This window comes from Saccopteryx leptura, chromosome 10, assembly GCF_036850995.1.
Source record: "Saccopteryx leptura isolate mSacLep1 chromosome 10, mSacLep1_pri_phased_curated, whole genome shotgun sequence".
NCBI lineage: Eukaryota > Metazoa > Chordata > Mammalia > Chiroptera > Emballonuridae > Saccopteryx > Saccopteryx leptura.
This window is the reverse complement of record NC_089512.1, coordinates 12,137,646-12,157,011: the sequence shown is the minus strand read 5'-3', so window position 1 is coordinate 12,157,011 and position 19,366 is coordinate 12,137,646. Positions and strand designations below refer to the sequence as shown.

General features: G+C 48.6%; 1 protein-coding gene across 2 annotated transcripts in view; it reads right to left on the bottom strand.

The window, feature by feature from the left end:
* The window catches only part of ULK4 (unc-51 like kinase 4), a 418,647-nt gene that overhangs the window by 322,984 nt on the left and 76,297 nt on the right, over positions 1-19,366 (bottom strand). For both annotated transcript variants that reach the window (XM_066351269.1, XM_066351270.1), the window contains exon 20: positions 8,315-8,476. In XM_066351269.1, coding sequence (XP_066207366.1) covers positions 8,315-8,476 — 162 coding nt within the window. The remainder of the gene's footprint in view (positions 1-8,314; positions 8,477-19,366) is intronic.

Sequence of the window (19,366 nt, the reverse complement as noted above, 5' to 3'; positions counted from 1 at the left end):
TCCCCCGGGAGTGAGAGGGAGAGTCCCCTCCCCACAGGCTGTCCCCGGGGAGTGAGAGGGAGAGGCCCCTCCCCACAGGCTGTCCCCGGGGAATGAGAGGGAGAGGCCCCTCTCCACAGGCTGTCCCCGGGGAGTGAGACAGAGAGGCCCCTCCCCACAGGCTGTCCCCAGGGAATGAGAGGGAGAGTCCCCTCCCCACAGGCTGTCCCCGGGGAGTGAGAGGGAGAGGTCCCTCTCCACAGGCTGTCCCCAGGGAATGAGAGGGAGAGGTCCCTCTCCACAGGCTGTCCCCGGGGAGTGAGACGGAGAGGCCCCTCTCCACAGGCTGTCCCCGGGGAGTGAGACGGAGAGTCCCCTCTCCACAGGCTGTCCCCAGGGAGTGAAACGGAGAGAGTCCCCTCCCCACAGGCTGTCCCCAGGGAGTGAAACGGAGAGAGGCCCCTCTCCACAGGCTGTCCCCAGGGAATGAGACAGAGTCCCCTCCCCACAGGCTGTCCCCAGGGAATGAGAGGGAGAGGCCCCTCCCCACAGGCTGTCCCCAGGGAATGAGAGGGAGAGGCCCCTCTCCACAGGCTGTCCCCCGGGAGTGAGAGGGAGAGTCCCCTCCCCACAGGCTGTCCCCAGGGAGTGAAACGGAGAGAGGCCCCTCTCCACAGGCTGTCCCCAGGGAATGAGACAGGTCCCTCCCCACAGGCTGTCCCCAGGGAATGAGACAGGTCCCTCTCCACAGGCTGTCCCCGGGGAGTGAGACAGAGAGGCCCCTCCCCACAGGCTGTCCCCAGGGAATGAGAGGGAGAGGTCCCTCTCCACAGGCTGTCCCCCGGGAGTGAGAGGGAGAGGTCCCTCTCCACAGGCTGTCCCCAGGGAATGAGAGGGAGAGGTCCCTCCCCACAGGCTGTCCCCGGGAGTGAGAGGGAGAGGCCCCTCCCCACAGGCTGTCCCCAGGGAATGAGAGGGAGAGGTCCCTCCCCACAGGCTGTCCCCCGGGAGTGAGAGGGAGAGGCCCCTCCCCACAGGCTGTCCCCAGGGAATGAGAGGGAGAGGCCCCTCCCCACAGGCTGTCCCCAGGGAATGAGAGGGAGAGGTCCCCTCCCCACAGGCTGTCCCCAGGGAATGAGAGGGAGAGGTCCCTCTCCACAGGCTGTCCCCAGGGAATGAGACAGGTCCCTCTCCACAGGCTGTCCCCGGGGAGTGAGACAGAGAGGCCCCTCCCCACAGGCTGTCCCCAGGGAATGAGACAGGTCCCTCTCCACAGGCTGTCCCCAGGGAATGAGACAGGTCCCTCTCCACAGGCTGTCCCCGGGGAGTGAGACAGAGAGGCCCCTCCCCACAGGCTGTCCCCAGGGAATGAGAGGGAGAGGCCCCTCCCCACAGGCTGTCCCCAGGGAATGAGAGGGAGAGGTCCCTCTCCACAGGCTGTCCCCAGGAGTGAGACAGAGAGGCCCCTCCCCACAGGCTGTCCCCAGGGAATGAGAGGGAGAGGCCCCTCCCCACAGGCTGTCCCCAGGGAATGAGAGGGAGAGGTCCCTCTCCACAGGCTGTCCCCAGGGAATGAGAGGGAGAGGCCCCTCCCCACAGGCTGTCCCCAGGGAATGAGAGGGAGAGGCCCCTCCCCACAGGCTGTCCCCAGGGAATGAGAGGGAGAGTCCCCTCCCCACAGGCTGTCCCCCGGGAGTGAGAGGGAGAGGCCCCTCTCCACAGGCTGTCCCCCGGGAAGTGAGAGGGAGAGGTCCCTCTCCACAGGCTGTCCCCAGGGAATGAGAGGGAGAGGCCCCTCCCCACAGGCTGTCCCCAGGGAATGAGACGGAGAGGCCCCTCCCCACAGGCTGTCCCCAGGGAATGAGAGGGAGAGGTCCCTCTCCACAGGCTGTCCCCAGGAGTGAGAGGGAGAGGCCCCTCTCCACAGGCTGTCCCCGGGGAGTGAGACAGAGAGGTGACAGGTAGAAAAAGGACAAGGAAGAGCCTCCCACCTTTTGTGTCTCTGCTGTGCAAATTTTTCAAATATACGCATATTATTTTATAAGAATTTTGATTATATTCCAATGCCACGACTGTATTAGACATTTTTTTAAATTACTTTATGGAAATAAACCTTTACAGGAAAAGTTTATTAATAATGTCCATATTTACTACCATTTCCCAAGTTCCTGAGTAAACAAATATACTGAAAAATAAACTTTTGCAAAGCACTAAATATATACTGTTCCCTAACAAAAATCAAAAGGTGCCCCTTTCCTCATGGCACTGCTTGTCATCTGGGGTTCTTGGGAACGTCTTATCTTCCTAATCAGTCACAAAGGAGAACAGCGCCTCAGCCGACGCCTGCACTCCCACGGTCACTGCAGCATGACTCACAGGAGCCGAGGCAGGGGGACAACCTCAGTGTCCAGCGGGTGGGCAGATAAAAAAGATGGGGTGTGTACATACGACAGAGTATCACTCAGCCATGAGAAAGAAGAAAATACTGTCTGAGAAGGGATTTACCAACACGAAAGGAAAGGCTAGCAAGAACCCCAAGGAACTGGACTAAACCCGGAAGTTCCGATGTGCACGCACGGGTCTTGTTTCAAACATGTACAGTGACATATCTATACGTGAACAATTATAAACGTCCATCAGTCTATGAATACATGATTTTTTTCTAGTTCTTTATTAAGAAGGCCTAGATACAATGCCACCCCACAACACTAAGCACAAAGAGGCCCCATATCTTGCTCTCTAAATACCAAAGGCTCCTTGGAGACACAATGGATTCCAGGGCTAGCCGGGAGAAAGTATGAAATTAGCCCAGAACATTACATGGTGTCAAAAACGAATGAAATGTTCAATGACAGAAGATCAACAGAATACAGAGGCCAGCTTGAAGGGTCACACTGGCCAAACCTAGGGTGACTGAGCATCCAAACAGTACATTATAATAGTACTCGTAGTGACAGGCCACAACCCATTGCAGAAAACAGGCACCCAAGACCAAAATGACACACACACACACACACACACACACACACGTACGTGTGCGAGAAGGGGAAGAGCTTCCTATAGCAGAATACCAGCCAGCACCAAAGGCCTGTTTCTGTACAGCTACGGAGAGCACAATAAAACAGTTTTTACATTTCCAAAGAGACAGAACACAAAACTAACAAAAACAATATGCCACAGAGACCTTGTGCAGCTTACCCTACAAAGCACACGATATTCACTATCTGGCCCTTCCTAAAAAGTATCTGCTAGCCTATCCTAGAGAAAGAATGATACAAATCTGTGGTCATCCTACGGCCACCATCAGAGAGGCTGGGGTACCGGTAGGCGCCCGCCATGGTGCTGGGCAGGCCCAGGTGGAGCCCCGCCCCACAAAATAAAGGCCCTGCAGTCCTGAAAACTGTAAATGGCATGAGTACACAGCAAGGAAGACTGACACATAAAGGAAGACCCTAAAATAACATAAGAACAATATGTAACACATGACACTGAATAGAATCCTGGAGCAAAAAAGTAAAAGGGCATTTTGGGGACAACTGGGAACATTTCAGTGAAAAATTAATTATTAAGATGAATGCTAAGAACAGAATACAAGAACCGAGGACGAGCGAGTGAAGCTTCCTGTGTCAGAGGAAGGAAGGGCTAGGAAGTACAAGACTTGGGTGGGAACCACTGGGAAAAACTTTGCCAAGAAAAGAAACCGTGCTGGTATCAAGATGAATACAAGAACAGTATCCCAATTAAAGCAAGACGTGTTTTTTTTTAAGGCCCAGGATTAAAACGGTGCCTTAAGATATGATTCCGAGACGCCTCAAGGAAGTTCACTGGTACGCTTTGTAACGAACCTCTCTGATGGTTTCTCCGTAGTTACACCACAATTAGGTTTTGTAATTTTGCAATCACGTGGCTCCTGAAGCAGATTTGTGTGTGTGTGTGTGTGTGTGTGTGTGTGTGTGTGTGTGTGTGTGTGTGTATGTGAGAGAGAGAGAGAGAGAGGTGCTATATATCCTTTGCTTCATGATATTCATTGAGCAGGATAGTTAACCCTTGATCTTCAAAATTACGTAGGTAAGTTTAAGATAAGAACAGAAAAATACCCATAGATATCTAGGACCCAGCAACATGAAAGTCAGCGCAGGTCTCAACAGGATCAGCTTCAGGGACATTTTTAGGACAGACACCATGTTGGGTTGAAGGAAACGGGCTAGAAAGAAGCAATAATTTCCGACGCTAACTTCCTTCTTTTTGACGATAACCCTTAGAAACATGCCGGCTCCCGTCCAGTGTGAGCTCAGCCCCACCAGCTGTCCCGCCGGTCCCACCGCACCCTCCTCTCACCAGGCCCCTCACTGGCCCTCCCACACTATGTCTAGGTTTTTTAAACAATGTAGAGGGACGAACAAGCAGCAGCTCTATCATCAAGTCCTGAATTTTGGAGCAATTACCTCCTCAGCACTAATGATCTGAAGGGGTGAATGGTCATATCTGGGGGTGACAGGCCAACTGTGGTGGTGCTCAGTGGCAGCATGGACTCCGCCAGTCACAGGGGAGAACTTCTCTTTCTCACAAACCAAGCTGAAGACCCCATACGAGCGGGAGAAATTGTTGTGTTTAGCATACAAGGAAGAGAGGGTTCTATAGTTCACTGAGTCTTAAAGAGTCATGAAAAGGAAAATGAATGTGTCAATGTATTGACCAGGGGAGACAATAATGCGGTTGATGACAGAAACCCCTACAACAAGGACAACACTGGCTAGAGAAAAAGGACATCGTGGGCAGAGCAGGGGATTTGTTCCTGCTATTGGGACTGTGACAGCCTCATGAATGACTACCCTAAACTAAAGCATGCAGTACTCTCCGTGCTGGGTTTACCTGTGCTGGCTCATCCCGAGAGGACGCTGCCCTGCCAGTCCTGGCAGGGGCCCTGGTTTGAGTTACCGAGGTTGGAGCAGATGCCGGTCTGTGATTGGTGGAGCGCAGCACACACCTGCTGGCCTCTCTCAGAAGCATTGGTCTGCGTTCCTGTATGTTTCCACGCCAGACTTTCTGCGGGTGGGTGTGTATTCACCAAGTCTGATGTCATATGTAGTCACTGTCACACTTTCACATTTTTGTACATCAGTGAACTTTATGTATTAAAAGGTTGAGGCAAAATAAAAAGACGTATGGCTGTAAAGAGGAATGCAGCCTCAAGTCCTTCTGATATGTTGATGTACGTGCGTTCTTTTTCTTTTTTGTAATGGGACAAAGAATACCTGAATGCTGATTAGAAGGCTCTAGAAGATAATAACAGGTGAATAGTGTTAAGAAAGAGCAAAAATAACCATTTGAATGAGGTACCCAAAAAAGGAAGAGGAAGGAATCTGGAGAAACATGAGAGGTTTGTCTGTGACAGAAGAGACGGTCCATCATTGCTAAGAGGAGAGTGAGAACTGAGAGAGGCTAGGTCCACGCGGATAGAAATGTACTCACTGATACGGCAGATGTGAGTCAGGGTCGTCCCCATTGGATGTCCTTCCTCTCTGGGACGCATGGGGGACACACACCCAGGACGCAGGGGGCGAGGCACCGAGGACGCAGGGAGAGAGGCACCGAGGACGCAGGGGAAGACGCACCGAGGACGCAGGGAGAGAGGCACCGAGGATGCAGGCACCGAGGACGCAGGGGGAGAGGCACCGAGGACGCAGGGGGAGAGGCACCGAGGACGCAGGGGGAGATGCACAGAGGACGCAGGGGGAGAGGCACCGAGGACGCAGGGGGAGACGCACCGAGGACGCAGGGGGAGACGCACCGAGGACGCAGGGGGAGAGGCACCGAGGACGCAGGGGGAGACGCACGGAGGACGCGGGGGGAGAGGCACCGAGGACACAGGGGGAGAGGCACCGAGGACACAGGGGGAGAGGCACCGAGGACGCGGGGGGAGACCCACCGAGGACGCAGGGGGAGAGGCACCGAGGACGCAGGGGGAGAGGCACCGAGGACGCAGGGGGAGACGCACCGAGGACGCAGGGGGAGAGGCACCGAGGACGCAGGGGGAGACGCACCGAGGACGCAGGGGGAGACGCACCGAGGACGCAGGGGGAGAGGCACGGAGGACACAGGGGGAGACGCACCGAGGACGCAGGGGGAGAGGCACCGAGGACACAGGGGGAGACGCACGGAGGACGCAGGGGGAGAGGCACCGAGGACACGGGGGGAGAGGCACCGAGGATGCACCAAGGACGCAGGGGGAGAGGCACCGAGGACGCAGGGGGAGAGGCACCGAGGACGCAGGGGGAGACGCACCGAGGACGCAGGGGGAGAGGCACCGAGGACGCAGGGGGAGACGCACCGAGGACGCAGGGGGAGACGCACCGAGGACGCAGGGGGAGAGGCACCGAGGACACAGGGGGAGACGCACCGAGGACGCAGGGGGAGAGGCACCGAGGACACAGGGGGAGACGCACGGAGGACGCAGGGGGAGAGGCACCGAGGATGCAGGGGGAGAGGCACCGAGGACGCAGGGGGAGACGCACCCAGGATGCAGGGGGAGAGGCACGGAGGACGCAGGGGGAGAGGCACCGAGGACGCAGGGGGAGAGGCACCGAGGACACAGGGGGAGAGGCACCGAGGACGCGGGGGGAGACCCACCGAGGACGCGGGGGGAGAGGCACCGAGGACGCAGGGGGAGACGCACCCAGGATGCAGGGGGAGAGGCACCGAGGACGCAGGGGGAGACGCACGGAGGATGCAGGGGGAGACGCACCGAGGACGCAGGGGGAGAGGCACCGAGGACGCAGGGGGAGACGCACGGAGGACGCAGGGGGAGACGCACGGAGGACGTAGGGGGAGGGGCACGGAGGACACAGGGGGAGAGGCACCGAGGATGCACCAAGGATGCAGGGGGAGAGGCATCGAAGACGCAGGGGGAAACACACCCAGGACGCAGGGGGAGAGGCACGGAGGACGCAGGGGGAGAGGCACCGAGGACACAGGGGGAGAGGCACCGAGGACGCAGGGGGAGACGCACCGAGGACGCGGGGGGAGACGCACGGAGGACGCAGGGGGAGACCCACCGAGGACGCAGGGGGAGAGGCACCGAGGACGCAGGGGGAGACGCACCCAGGATGCAGGGGGAGAGGCACCGAGGATACAGGGGGAGACGCACGGAGGACGCAGGGGGAGACGCACCGAGGACGCAGGGGGAGAGGCACCGAGGACGCAGGGGGAGACGCACGGAGGACGCAGGGGGAGAGGCACCGAGGACACAGGGGAAGACGCACGGAGGACACAGGGGGAGAGGCACCGAGGATGCACCAAGGACGCAGGGGGGGAGGCATCGAAGACGCAGGGGGAGACACACCCAGGATGCAGGGGGAGAGGCACGGAGGACGCAGGGGGAGAGGCACCGAGGACACGGGGGGAGAGGCACCGAGGACGCGGGGGGAGACGCACCGAGGACGCGGGGGGAGAGGCACCGAGGACGCAGGGGGAGAGGCACCGAGGACGCGGGGGGAGACGCACGGAGGACGCAGGGGGAGACGCACCGAGGACGCAGGGGGAGAGGCACCGAGGACGCAGGGGGAGACGCACCGAGGACGCAGGGGGAGAGGCACCGAGGACACAGGGGGAGAGGTGCCGAGGGCCCGGGGGGAAAGTGCAGACTGGGGATTCCAGGAAGGAGGGGAGTATGAAAGCGCCACAGTGCGAGGTGCCGAAGGAGCAGAAGGAAACGGTGAGGCCGCCACATAGTGCGGAGAGTGAGGGTGAGGTTAGTGACCAAGGAGGGTATGCAAACAAAGCCTAGGAGAGAGGGCTGCATTTCTTCAAAAGACTATTAAACTGATACAACCATGTGAACACGTCTTCATACATATTATCCTTTATACCAAGTGATGTCCCTGTGAACAAAGTAGTAGACAACGAATCAAAATACAAAACCTGAAAAGACAGATGCACGAGAAGGAACTCATTTGACCCACAGGATAAACCCATTTCGGATGAAATCTGAAAGAGGGAGCTAACAGGAAAAGTCAGGGGCACTGGAAATACACCAAGACAAACCCTGTACCCTATCCACTGTCAGCTTCCCAGCATTACCTCCAAATAGTCTCTGACACCATGATGCCACGGTCCCACAAGGACCAGACGGAATTTCCTGTCAGTGCCAAGGTTTTCCAGCCTCTGTTCTGAAAATTCTACTTTAGGAGAAGATCAAGTTGTTCTCAGCAACTATTACTCTGAGATTTCTGTTTCCTACCTGAGCAGTCAAATGTACTCTCTTTCTGGCATAGTTTTTAAAGCTTGGGGTTTCACTATTAGACACAAACACAGGCCCGGGAGGTGCTCCCCTTACCGATACTGCTGTTATCCTGAGGGAGTCCACTGTGGAATGTTTGAACAGGTACCATAAAACAGGTCCAATTTCTCCCGTGATGAAGCCCTGCGCCTGAGCAGAGAAGGTAGTGCAGACGTTTTCAATAACCTTGGCCGCCATGTGGTTCACAACACGCTCTTCCTAGAGAACCGGAGAGCACAGGAGGAGGAGGTGATCAACAAGGTGTTACTTCGTATAAGAAACACTGACATGTCATTTATTCATAATTACTGCAAACAGAGGTCTGACACCAGGAGAGTATTATCTGCCCATGGATGTGTTAGCTAGTTTAGGAGGTGCGATCATTCTTTCAGGCTATTATGAAACTATTACCAATAACCTAGCATAATATAATTATATTTTAATAAAAAGGTTGAAATATTATGGAAAATAAACATAAAACTAACAGAATTGGAAAATAATTTTAAAGTCATAAGGAGCAGGAAAAGCAATCCTAAGCAATGACTCAGGGCTGGGGAGGATCAGTGGACCAATTGGCCAAAGACCATCTAAATATGGGCCACCAGGGAAACACCTAAGGAAGGCACAGCCCCGGTGGTGGGGCCACACCAACCCTAGGGCTGCTCTGATTGTCCTAACTGCGCTTAAAAGCCAGCCGTGAAAAGGATCAAACTGTCCACAAGTAATTCAAAGGAGTCCAAGGAGGCCCTGGCCGGTTGGCTCAGCGGTAGTGCGTCGGCCTGGCATGCGGGGGACCCGGGTTCGATTCCCAGCCAGGGCACAAAGGAGAAGCGTCCATTTGCTTCTCCACCCCCCCCTCCTTCCTCTCTGTCTCTCTCTTCCCCTCCCACAGCCAAGGCTCCATTGGAGCGAGGATGGCCGGGGCGCTGGGGATGGCTCCTAGGCCTCTGCCCCAGGCGCTAGAGTGGCTCTGGTCGCGGCAGAGCGACGCCCCGGAGGGGCAGAGCATCGCCCCCTGGTGGGCAGAGCGTGGCCCCTGGTGGGCATGCCGGGTGGATCCCGGTCGGGCGCATGCAGGAGTCTGTCTGACTGTCTCTCCCCGTTTCCAGCTTCAGAAAAATACAAAAAAAAAAAAGGAGTCTAAGGAAAAGGACAAAAGTACTTAAAAGAATTCAGAAAAACTTCCAGCACCCAAAAATATAAAAATCGCAATGTCTGAAATCCAATTAAATATTACCACACATGCAAAGGAGCAGGAAAATATGACTCATGAGAATAAGGAAGTTCAATCAATAGAAATGACACAGGAGGAAATTAGAAGTGAAATATGTTAAAATGGAGATTATAGATATAGTTCGTATATTCAAGAAAGAAGAAGAAAGCATAGCATGATAAAGAGAGAAGTAGAACATATAAAATAACCCAAATCAAAAGGCTAGCAATAAACAATACAACTGCCTATAAGAAAAATACACTCGGCCCTGGCCGGGTAGCTCAGTTAGTCGAAGCGTAGTCTCAATTCACTGAGAATCAACCAACGAATGCATAAATGAGTGGAACAACACGTCAGTGTTTCTCCCCCTCTTTCCTCTCTCTCTAAAGTAAATAAATAAATTTTAAAAATTAAAATGTACAATAATAGAGAGGCTAGAAAGACAATACTATATGTATCATGGTGTAGAATTTATATTTAATTCTATACAGTATATATGAATTAGCAAATCATTATACACAGTACATTCTGGTGTAAGGTTGTTACAAAGGTTCTTGTATATTATATCTGGATCTGTATATCATAATTTGAGGTCAACTATGATAAATTAGAGATAGATACTATAAAAATTATAATCTAATAGAGGAGATAAAATGGAATCATTAAAATTTCAATCAAAAAAAGGCATTAAAAAACAGACAAAACAGAAAACAAATGCAAAACTACAGCTTTAAAGCCAAGCATTATAGCAATCATACTAAATATAAAGGTCTATATACACTAACTAAAAGGCAGAGATTCTCAAGTTAGATTATTTTAAAGCAAGACCCAAATGTAGGCTGTTGGCAAGAAAACCCCTTACATATAAGTAACTGACAAAAGTAGTCAGAAAGTCAGTTAGGAGAACAGGACCAACCCCACTTTGACACTGAACTCTCAGCAACAAAAGTAGAAAACAGTCTTTTCAAGATCACATGTTAGACCATATTCTGGACCACAAAACACATCTGGGTAAACTCTATATTCACAAATCCATTTGAGACAAAGCACAAACTTTAACGGAAAAGCTAGAACCAAAACCCTCCTGGCAGAGATCACAAAGAACATAGGCAACGCTTTCTTAGAGGAAAAAAGAAAAAAAGTCACTGAGAATAAAGAAAAAAATGGTTAAGTTAAACTTCATCAAAATTATAAAGTTCTGCTCATAATGACACCATTAAGTATCACAGGGTCTCAGACGGGGAGAAAATATTGGCAATACATACACATTGCATATCTGATTATATTGTTATATATCAACTTAAAATATTTAAAAATATGTTAAGTTATTATATGTATGATATAATCCTATGTTTGCTAACAAAAAATATACACAAATATACTAGCAAAGGAGGAGCACAGAAAGATACGCAGTATTTTGTTGTGATTACAATCAGTGGGGGATGTGGGCAGGGGGTCCACTAGTTCTACTTTAGACACTGTGCATTGTTTGGATTATTACTCTATGTGTGTATGACTTTTCAAGCCAAATTTATATATTTTTCATAAAAGAATATTTTTTAAGAAGAGAGAAGGCACTGAACTCTATGTAGGTTCAGGCCGTCACTTGACACTCTACCCGCTACACTCCTCACCCGTTTTCCTCTCTGAGCCTCAGCTCCACCAACTATAAACTGAGGTCATAGGGCACGGCCCAGTTTGAAAATTAAATGAGACTACACCCAGGAAGACTCAGTCGAAGTCATAAGAAGCAGTGGACTCTCAATGTGTTGGCTTTTCTTCCTATTACTAGTATCAGACAGCATGAACTGTAAGGCTGCTAGAGAAGAGATTACAAAGCCACCTGAGATTCCTCAAACTCTGACACACGTCATTTCTGGGAATGAGGGCTGGAGAAACACTCCCTCCCCGTTCCCGATGTTGCCTTCCATGGGGCTAGGACACCTTGATGTAACACTTCTAACGCCTCTCTGTTCCTTGACTCAACTCTACCCAAGGGGAAAGAATAAACTGGGCATGCTCAGAGCTCAGCTCAACTCCTCCCCCGTTTCCCTGAACAAAGGCCCACCACACAGAGCGGTCTTCTTATACTCCACCCCCACCACCCTGGAGAGGGACTCTGCTTGGAGGGAGCTAGAAAGGGGTGCTATGATTTCCTAATGTGGGAGTTCAACATCAGGAAGCCTATGTGCCCACAGATATTAGCTATGTCCTCTGTCCCAGCTCTCGTTACATTCACATACGCCGTTTTCGTCCCACAGGCCTCTCTCTCCGTCTCACTCCTCTTTAGGTTCTGAACCGTCCCCCTGAGTGGCCGGGAGTAAGGGGTGGGGGGATGCTATTATGCAGGACCTCTCAAATATCTTACATGTGCTCTGCATCCCAACTGTCAGTCTATTCCTAGAGCACTCATTCCTGGCATTAGAAAACCACAACTATTTTAGCCCCTAGGTTGGAAAGGGGCCATGTGTCATCCCTGTGTTCTATAACCTCAGGGAGACTGTCCGGCCAATTCCACTGCCTGAAATGAGCCATCCCAGTCCCTCTGGGTCCCCTGTGGACACCTCACCAGTACTAAGATTGGGCCTATTTTCTGCTTAATTAACTCTTCGGAAGAGATAACTGAACTGAACTAATATCTGTCATTTAAATCAAAGACCTATTTCATCATAATGAGGATAAAAGCTATGATGATTAGAAAACGATCCTATGAAATACGCCTATGATAATTATGCTTTTAATGAGTAGCTGTACTATGTTTCAGTGGTGTTAAGAAGATCTAATGTATTGAAGGCAGTCTTAACAACAAAAAAGTTCTGCTGCCAATTAATTATAATCTATATGCCTACTTCTAAAAAAATAAACAAAATTAGTATCTAAAATATTGGGATTAATTATTTTCACATTTGTAGATTTAGTTTTAAAAAACTATAATCTTTCTTCTAAAGGTACGTGGAGTTTATTTTTACATAGTTTATTCTTTTAGTAACTCATGCAATCAAGATACTAGAGTTTTCATGCCTTACTTACAATATAGTGAGCTAGATTATCTGGACAACTCTATCCCTCTAAAAACAATTAAATATGCTAGATAAAAAATAAGAAAATAAACAAACCTTCTTAAAAGCATCAAATTCTTAAAGTAGCACCAAATTCTTAGGCCAGTGACTGTGTAGTCAAGAACCCTGGGAGGTACCCAGGGCACTTCAGCAATTTTTTGTCCCCAGAACATTGTCCAACATGGTGAACAAGAGGCGTGCGAGGCAAGGCAGAGGCCCACACAAGTAGGAGTCAGCCTCGTATGATAGATGGGAGTAAGAAACAACTCCACCGTTGTCCTGACTCTCCCCTGATCAGAGTGGAGGACGGAAGGTGCCTGCTGGGAAAAGGAAGCCACAGGAGGGGAAGCCCAGGAGAAGCTAAAGGAGCCACTGCTGCTCTGACAGTTGACTTCTTAATCACAACAACTGCAGCCAGAAGATGGTGAAACAGTATCTTCCCTCGCTAAGGATAGCATCCACCTACAATTGTATTCACGGACAAAAATGTATTTCAAAAACAACAACCCTGGCCGGTTGGCTCAGTGGTAGAGCATCGGCCTGGCTTGCGGAGGTCCCCGGTTTGATTCCCGGCCAGGGCACACAGGAGAGGCGCCCATCTGCTTCTCCACCCCTCCCCCTCTCCTTCCTCTCTGTCTCTCTCTTCCCCTCCCGCAGCCAAGGCTCCATTGGAGCAAAGATGGCCCGGGCGCTGGGGATGGCTTTGTGGCCTCTGCCTCAGGCGCTAGACTGGCTCTGGTTGCAACACAGCGATGCCCCAGATGGGCAGAGCATCGCCCCGTGGTGGGCGTGCCGGGTGGATCCCGGTTGGGCGCATGCGGGAGTCTGTCTGACTGCCTCCCCGTTTCCAGCTTCAGAAAAATGCAAAAAAAAACAAAAAAAAACAAACAAACAAAAAAAACAGCAACAGCATAACCACTAAAGAATAATAGTAATTATAAGAAAAAGTTTTTGCCCTGGCCGGTTGGCTCAGTGGTAGAGCGTCAGCCTGGCATGCAGAAGTCTCGGGTTCGATTCCCGGCCAGGGCACACAGGAGAGGCGCCCATCTGCTTCTCCACCCCTCCCCCTCTCCTTCCTCTCTGTCTCTCTCTTCCCCTCCCGCAGCGAGGCTCCATTGGAGCAAAGATGGCCCGGGCGCTGGGGATGGTTCTTTGGCCTCTGCCCAAGGCGCTGGAGTGGCTCTGGTCACAACAGAGCGACGCACCGGAGGGGCAGAGCGTCGCCCCCTGGTGGGCAGAGCGTCGCCCCCGGTGGGCATGCCGGGTGGATCCCGGTCGGGCGCATGCAGGAGTGTCTCTCCCCGTTTCCAGCTTCAGAAAAATACAAAAAAAAAAGTTTTTAAACAAAAAGACATAAAAAAAATAAACACAAAAAAGATGGTACAAGAGGCAAAAAATAAAATGGTAACTATAAATCCAACCAAAGCAACAATTATAATAAATTTGAACAAACTCAATACTATAGTTAAGAGAAAATGACCAGAAAACAAGTTTTTTTTTTTTAAAAATACAACTATATAAAGAAACATCAAAAATATAGTTATTCAGTTAAAAAGGCTGAAAATAAGAGAATGAAAAAAGATATACCAGTCAGATCTGACCCAAAGATAGCTGGTATAACTATATTAACATCAGACAGAACAGACTTTGGGCAAAATGCATTCATGGTAATTTTTACAATAAACCAAGAGAAAAGCAATCTAAAATTTCTAAATGTCCAATAACTAACACTCAAAATACACAAAGCAAAATTTGACAAAATTGCAATCCTATCCCAAAAAAAGGGCAATTTAAACATACATCTCAGTAGCTAATAAAACAGACAGAAACCAATTAACATAGACACATAAGATTTATATCTATTTCCATCTATCAGATTAGCAAGCCCGACCTCATGGGCAAAAAGAAACACATCAACCAACAATAGCAGGACTCACCTTTTTTCCATCTAAATATACACACACTGAGTCATAAGATAAGTCTCAACAAATTCCAAGGAATTAAAATCGTACATACTCCATTCTTTCTAACCATAATACTGTTAAGCTAACAATAAAAATAAAAAGATGAATAGAAAGACCCTAAGGACAGGTATCAAATGAGAAAGAAATAGAAGAGCTACAGATTTTAAGAGCACAAAGCATGCAATGAGATAAAACAGTCAAAGGAATATGCAAATTTAACACAGAGATCCAATGGATATTAATCCTTGAAAGATACTACAGCTGCTATCTCATCAGTTCCTACACGTCCACACCAGCACACCAGCAAAGCCACATCCTGGAACACGCACACGCACACACACACACACACACTCACACACACACACCCGTGAAGCTGCCTGGCACAGGAGGAAAGATGGGACAAAACCCCACCTTGCAGTGAAAACACCATGCTTCGTGCAGCTTACACACCAGCTCTCTGGTCTACCTGCTCAGGGCTCACTCAGGATGGCTGGCTGCCTCCTGTCCTTCTCAAAGGTTCACGTCAAGACACATTAGACAACTCCACACTTGGTTAGCCCTTTTGCAGCCCACTAATAATAGCAATCAGAATATTATACATAGTAATTGTTTATAGGGAGAATAATATATAATTTTTCATAAACCCTGCATCATTCCTACCCGACGTCCATGTTGCCCGCTTCCACGCCATAAAGTGAGGGGAACTGAGAACCCACACAGAGCCAGCCAGCCGCAGAGGCACACACACCTCTTATCACAAACACTAAACTTAGACTGGGACGATAATAAAAACAGAAACTACGACTGTGCATTATAACTCTTATCAAAACCCAAGAACTTAAAAAAAAAACAACAACCCAAGAACTTGAACTCATTTCTCTCCTCGTTTTACGTAATGAGCGTCTCAACATCCCAAAGATAATAGAATGGCTAACATCTCTATTACTTCTTTTTAATTCAATCCCAGTCTTTTCCAATTAAATACATAAGCTATTTACCACCAGTTTTCTACCAAAAACAAAAAGGAAGAGCATTGTAATTGAAAAATGAAAATTAAATTTCCTCTTTAAAGAATTCTGTTACATCGAAATCATCTAGTAGCAATTGTTCAGAAAAGAATAAAGCCAACAATTTATTTTTGAACCTCACATTTTTAACTACAACATACTGCAGGTGTCAGTTCAGCACCCCTAATTAAATACAGACTATTATGCGGGCAGGCTATAAAAATCTGGTTGATTAGATACAAATGTATAAATTAACTTTCTCCTCTAAACATGTGCAAATTCTCCAGGAGCAATTTCCAGTTTCTATGGGCATTGTACAGTAGGCTGCTACCTACCCTGATAAAATTAATACCTTGAAGTAAAGCCAACTTCCTCAGCCTCCCTACTCTGTACAGATATGGAGCATAGGTCATGCAAGTTCAATGCCAAATACTCCTGACATCGCTACAATAAGAATCCCAAGGAAGGAACTGTTATTTGCTATTGTGTACAAATACAAAGGTCAAAGCTATGGAAGGGAAGACTGTCAGACTCAGTGGAGGCCCAAGAGAGATCATATGGAAGATCACAGAGCACAGGTACCTTTCTGTATAGGACCCATGACCAGGTAGGGGCACCAGGGCTCGGCCAATAGTAAACCACTCACAAGCTGCACAGCTGGGACTGCAGTCCGCAGCCTTCGACTCCCAGCCCAAAGCCTCTAAAAAGTCAGCCCCAACTCTGCACTACGGAGACTTGTCCTTCTATACCACAACCCTCTTCTTTAAACAGTTATACCAAAATTGTCCTATTTTTTGTGTGTTCTACCATGAGTCACTCATTCTAAAGGCATTCTGTCTGTCCACATGAGTACTTACATCTGTGATGAAGACAAAAACATCTGACTCACATTTCTACCACCATTGTTAAAGTTACAGAAATCAGGTTCACAAAGAAGGTTGATGTGTTTGGAAAACAATGTCATAATTTCTTAGGTAACCTTAAAAAAACTGGGGAAAAAAAAAAGCTGAAAATTAGTTTAACAAAGTCATTAAGTCTCAATATCTCAGTGTTAGACTACAGCTTCCTCTCCCAGAGTACATCCCCCACTAAACCACAGGAGAGGCCAGTTCCATGGCCAGAGAACTTTGAAAATGTCACATACAATTTCCCCTCAAGTAGAAACATAATTCAAACCTCAGAAAAGTGTGGAAAATACGCAAATCCCTTCAATCTTGTTTAACCCAGAGTGTCCCCATGTATTTGACTAGAAAACTCTTTATACTTATTAATCTCACGACAAACCTAGTTTTCTATGCATAAGAAACAAAAATTTATCATTTAAAACTAAAACTGCCTTCTGGGAACTCAATATATCAAAATAAAATGTAAGAAGTAAATTAAGAAGTAAAATGTCTGCCCTGGCCAGTTGGCTCAGTGGTAGAGCATGGGCCCAGTGTGTGGATGTCCTCAGGTTCAATTTCCGGTCAGGGCACACAGGAGAAGCACCCATCTGCTTCCCTACCCCTACCCCTCTCGCTTTTCTCTGTTTCTCACTCTCTTTTTCTCTCTTCCCCTCCTATAGCCATGGCTCTATTGGAGAGAGTTGGCCCCAGGCGCTGAGGATGGCTCCATGGCCTCCACCTCAGGTGCTAAGAAAATCTCAGTTGCTGAGCAACGGAGCAATGCCCCAGACGGGCAGAGTATCGCCCCCTAGTGGATTGCTGGGTGGGTCCCAGGCAGGGTGCATGCAGGAGTCTGTCTTTCTGCCTCCTCTCCTCTCACTGGAAAAAAAGAAGATGAAGAAGATGTAAAATTTCTACACTGCTTTCTTCCCAATGCAGAGATTAGAGGGTGAAAAAGGGGTGAAATCCAGGGTTAACAGTCCATGTTCAGCAAGTCACATTACAAATACTGATCGACTTACGACCTATGCAACTTACGACCATTCGACTTTACGACCACAATCGCTAGCCACGACTGCTCTGCGTCTGGCAGCGCAAGCACTGCCCACCTGGGCGTACGACAGTGTGGACCAGCTTCCGGCAGCACTGCCATCTCCGCGTGCACCATTTCAACTGTTATCCCAGACTCAGTACAGCAATTTGTGTTTTGTGTCTTGGATATTTTTCATCAAACCCCTCCCAAGATGTCTACCAAGAGGAAATTGTCTTTGCAAATATTAAACCAGTTGTACTGGTAATGCAGTGTTTTACCTAAACCTGATGAATGTAAAAATAAGAAACAAAATGGTGTAGAGATGATACAAATGGCATAAAATGAACAAAAAAATTATGATATATAACAATAATGAAATAAAATTATGATAAAATATGACAAAGATTTTTATAACATCATTTCACAATACTGTACATATAGCCTACTCAACTTACGACCAAATCATGTTACAACCGGTCTGTTGGAACCAATCGTGGTTGTAAGTCGAGCACTAGCTGTACTAAGTTCTGATGTGGAAAAGAATCTCAATAAGTAAGGCAAAAGAGCAAATCAAAGCCCCCAAAACTTGAATCTAGGTAATAGAAATAAAGGTGATCATTATAGTTTTCTTTTTCTAATATTTGAAACATTTTACAACAATAGCCTGGGTGTTGAATTTCAGAAATCCTATAAAGCAATGAAAAAAATTGATTTTCTAAAGAGGAAACCCCAATAAATAAGATAAATAGGAAAAGATGGTCATCCTCATTAGTAATCAGGAAAACGCATATTAAAACTATTGTGAGAAACCACTTAATGCCTATGCGATGGACAAAAATGTGATATACAAATGTTGGAAACGATAAGGGTTAATGGGTACTACTATACCCTGCTGGTGGGAACAGAAACTGGCACATGCTTACACATGCATGTGTATACTGAGACATATCCGAACAACACGTATACAGTACTATCAATGAGATATCATTTGCACAATCAGCTTGTATCAACCTCAGCCTAACTTGAAGCAAAAGAATTAGGTTTCAAAAGTGGTCGATGTCATTCCATTTATATAAAGTTCAGCCTTAAACAATCCATGAAATATTTAGCAATACAGTCAAAGATGGAAACAGGCCCTGGCCGGTTGGCTCAGCGGTAGAGCGTCGGCCTAGCATGCGGAGGACCCGGGTTCAATTCCCAGCCAGGGCACATAGGAGAAGCGCCCATTTGCTTCTCCACCCCTCCGCCGCGCTTTCCTCTCTGTCTCTCTCTTCCCCTCCCGCAGCCAAGGCTCCATTGGAGCAAAGATGGCCCGGGCGCTGGGCATGGCTCTGTGGCCTCTGCCTCAGGCGCTAGAGTGGCTCTGGTCGCAATATGGCGACGCCCAGGATGGGCAGAGCATCGCCCCCTGGGGGGCAGAGCACCGCCCCTGGTGGGCGTGCCGGGTGGATCCCGGTCGGGTGCATGCGGGAGTCTGTCTGACTGTCTGTCTCTCCCTGTTTCCAGCTTCAGAAAAATGAAAAAAAAAAAAAAAAAAAAAGAAAGAAAGATGGAAACAAAATTTAAAAAACCGTAACTGGAGAATGTTTATCACCAAAGTCTTTCACTCCCTGAAAGAAAGAACAAGCTGCAATCCAAGAGGAGCAGAGAAGAATCCTTGAGTCCCAGCTCTTTGTTTTTCAGCGTGAGTGTCAAAGAGTGCGTGCTCTTACCTACACACACTCACGTGCCATACACTCTTCTGTACATGAGATATATTTCACAAGAAAAGAACTTGATTCAGAAACACCAGTAGGTGCTGGGGAAAATTTTCAATATGGAAAAAGATTTTTCAACTGTTGAAGATAAAAAGGCTTAAAAATTATTTACCTTTAACTATGTCCTGAATACATTAGAAATATATGCAAAAGAACTGTTCCAGTTGGTTTGTGTGAGGATAGGAATCTTTT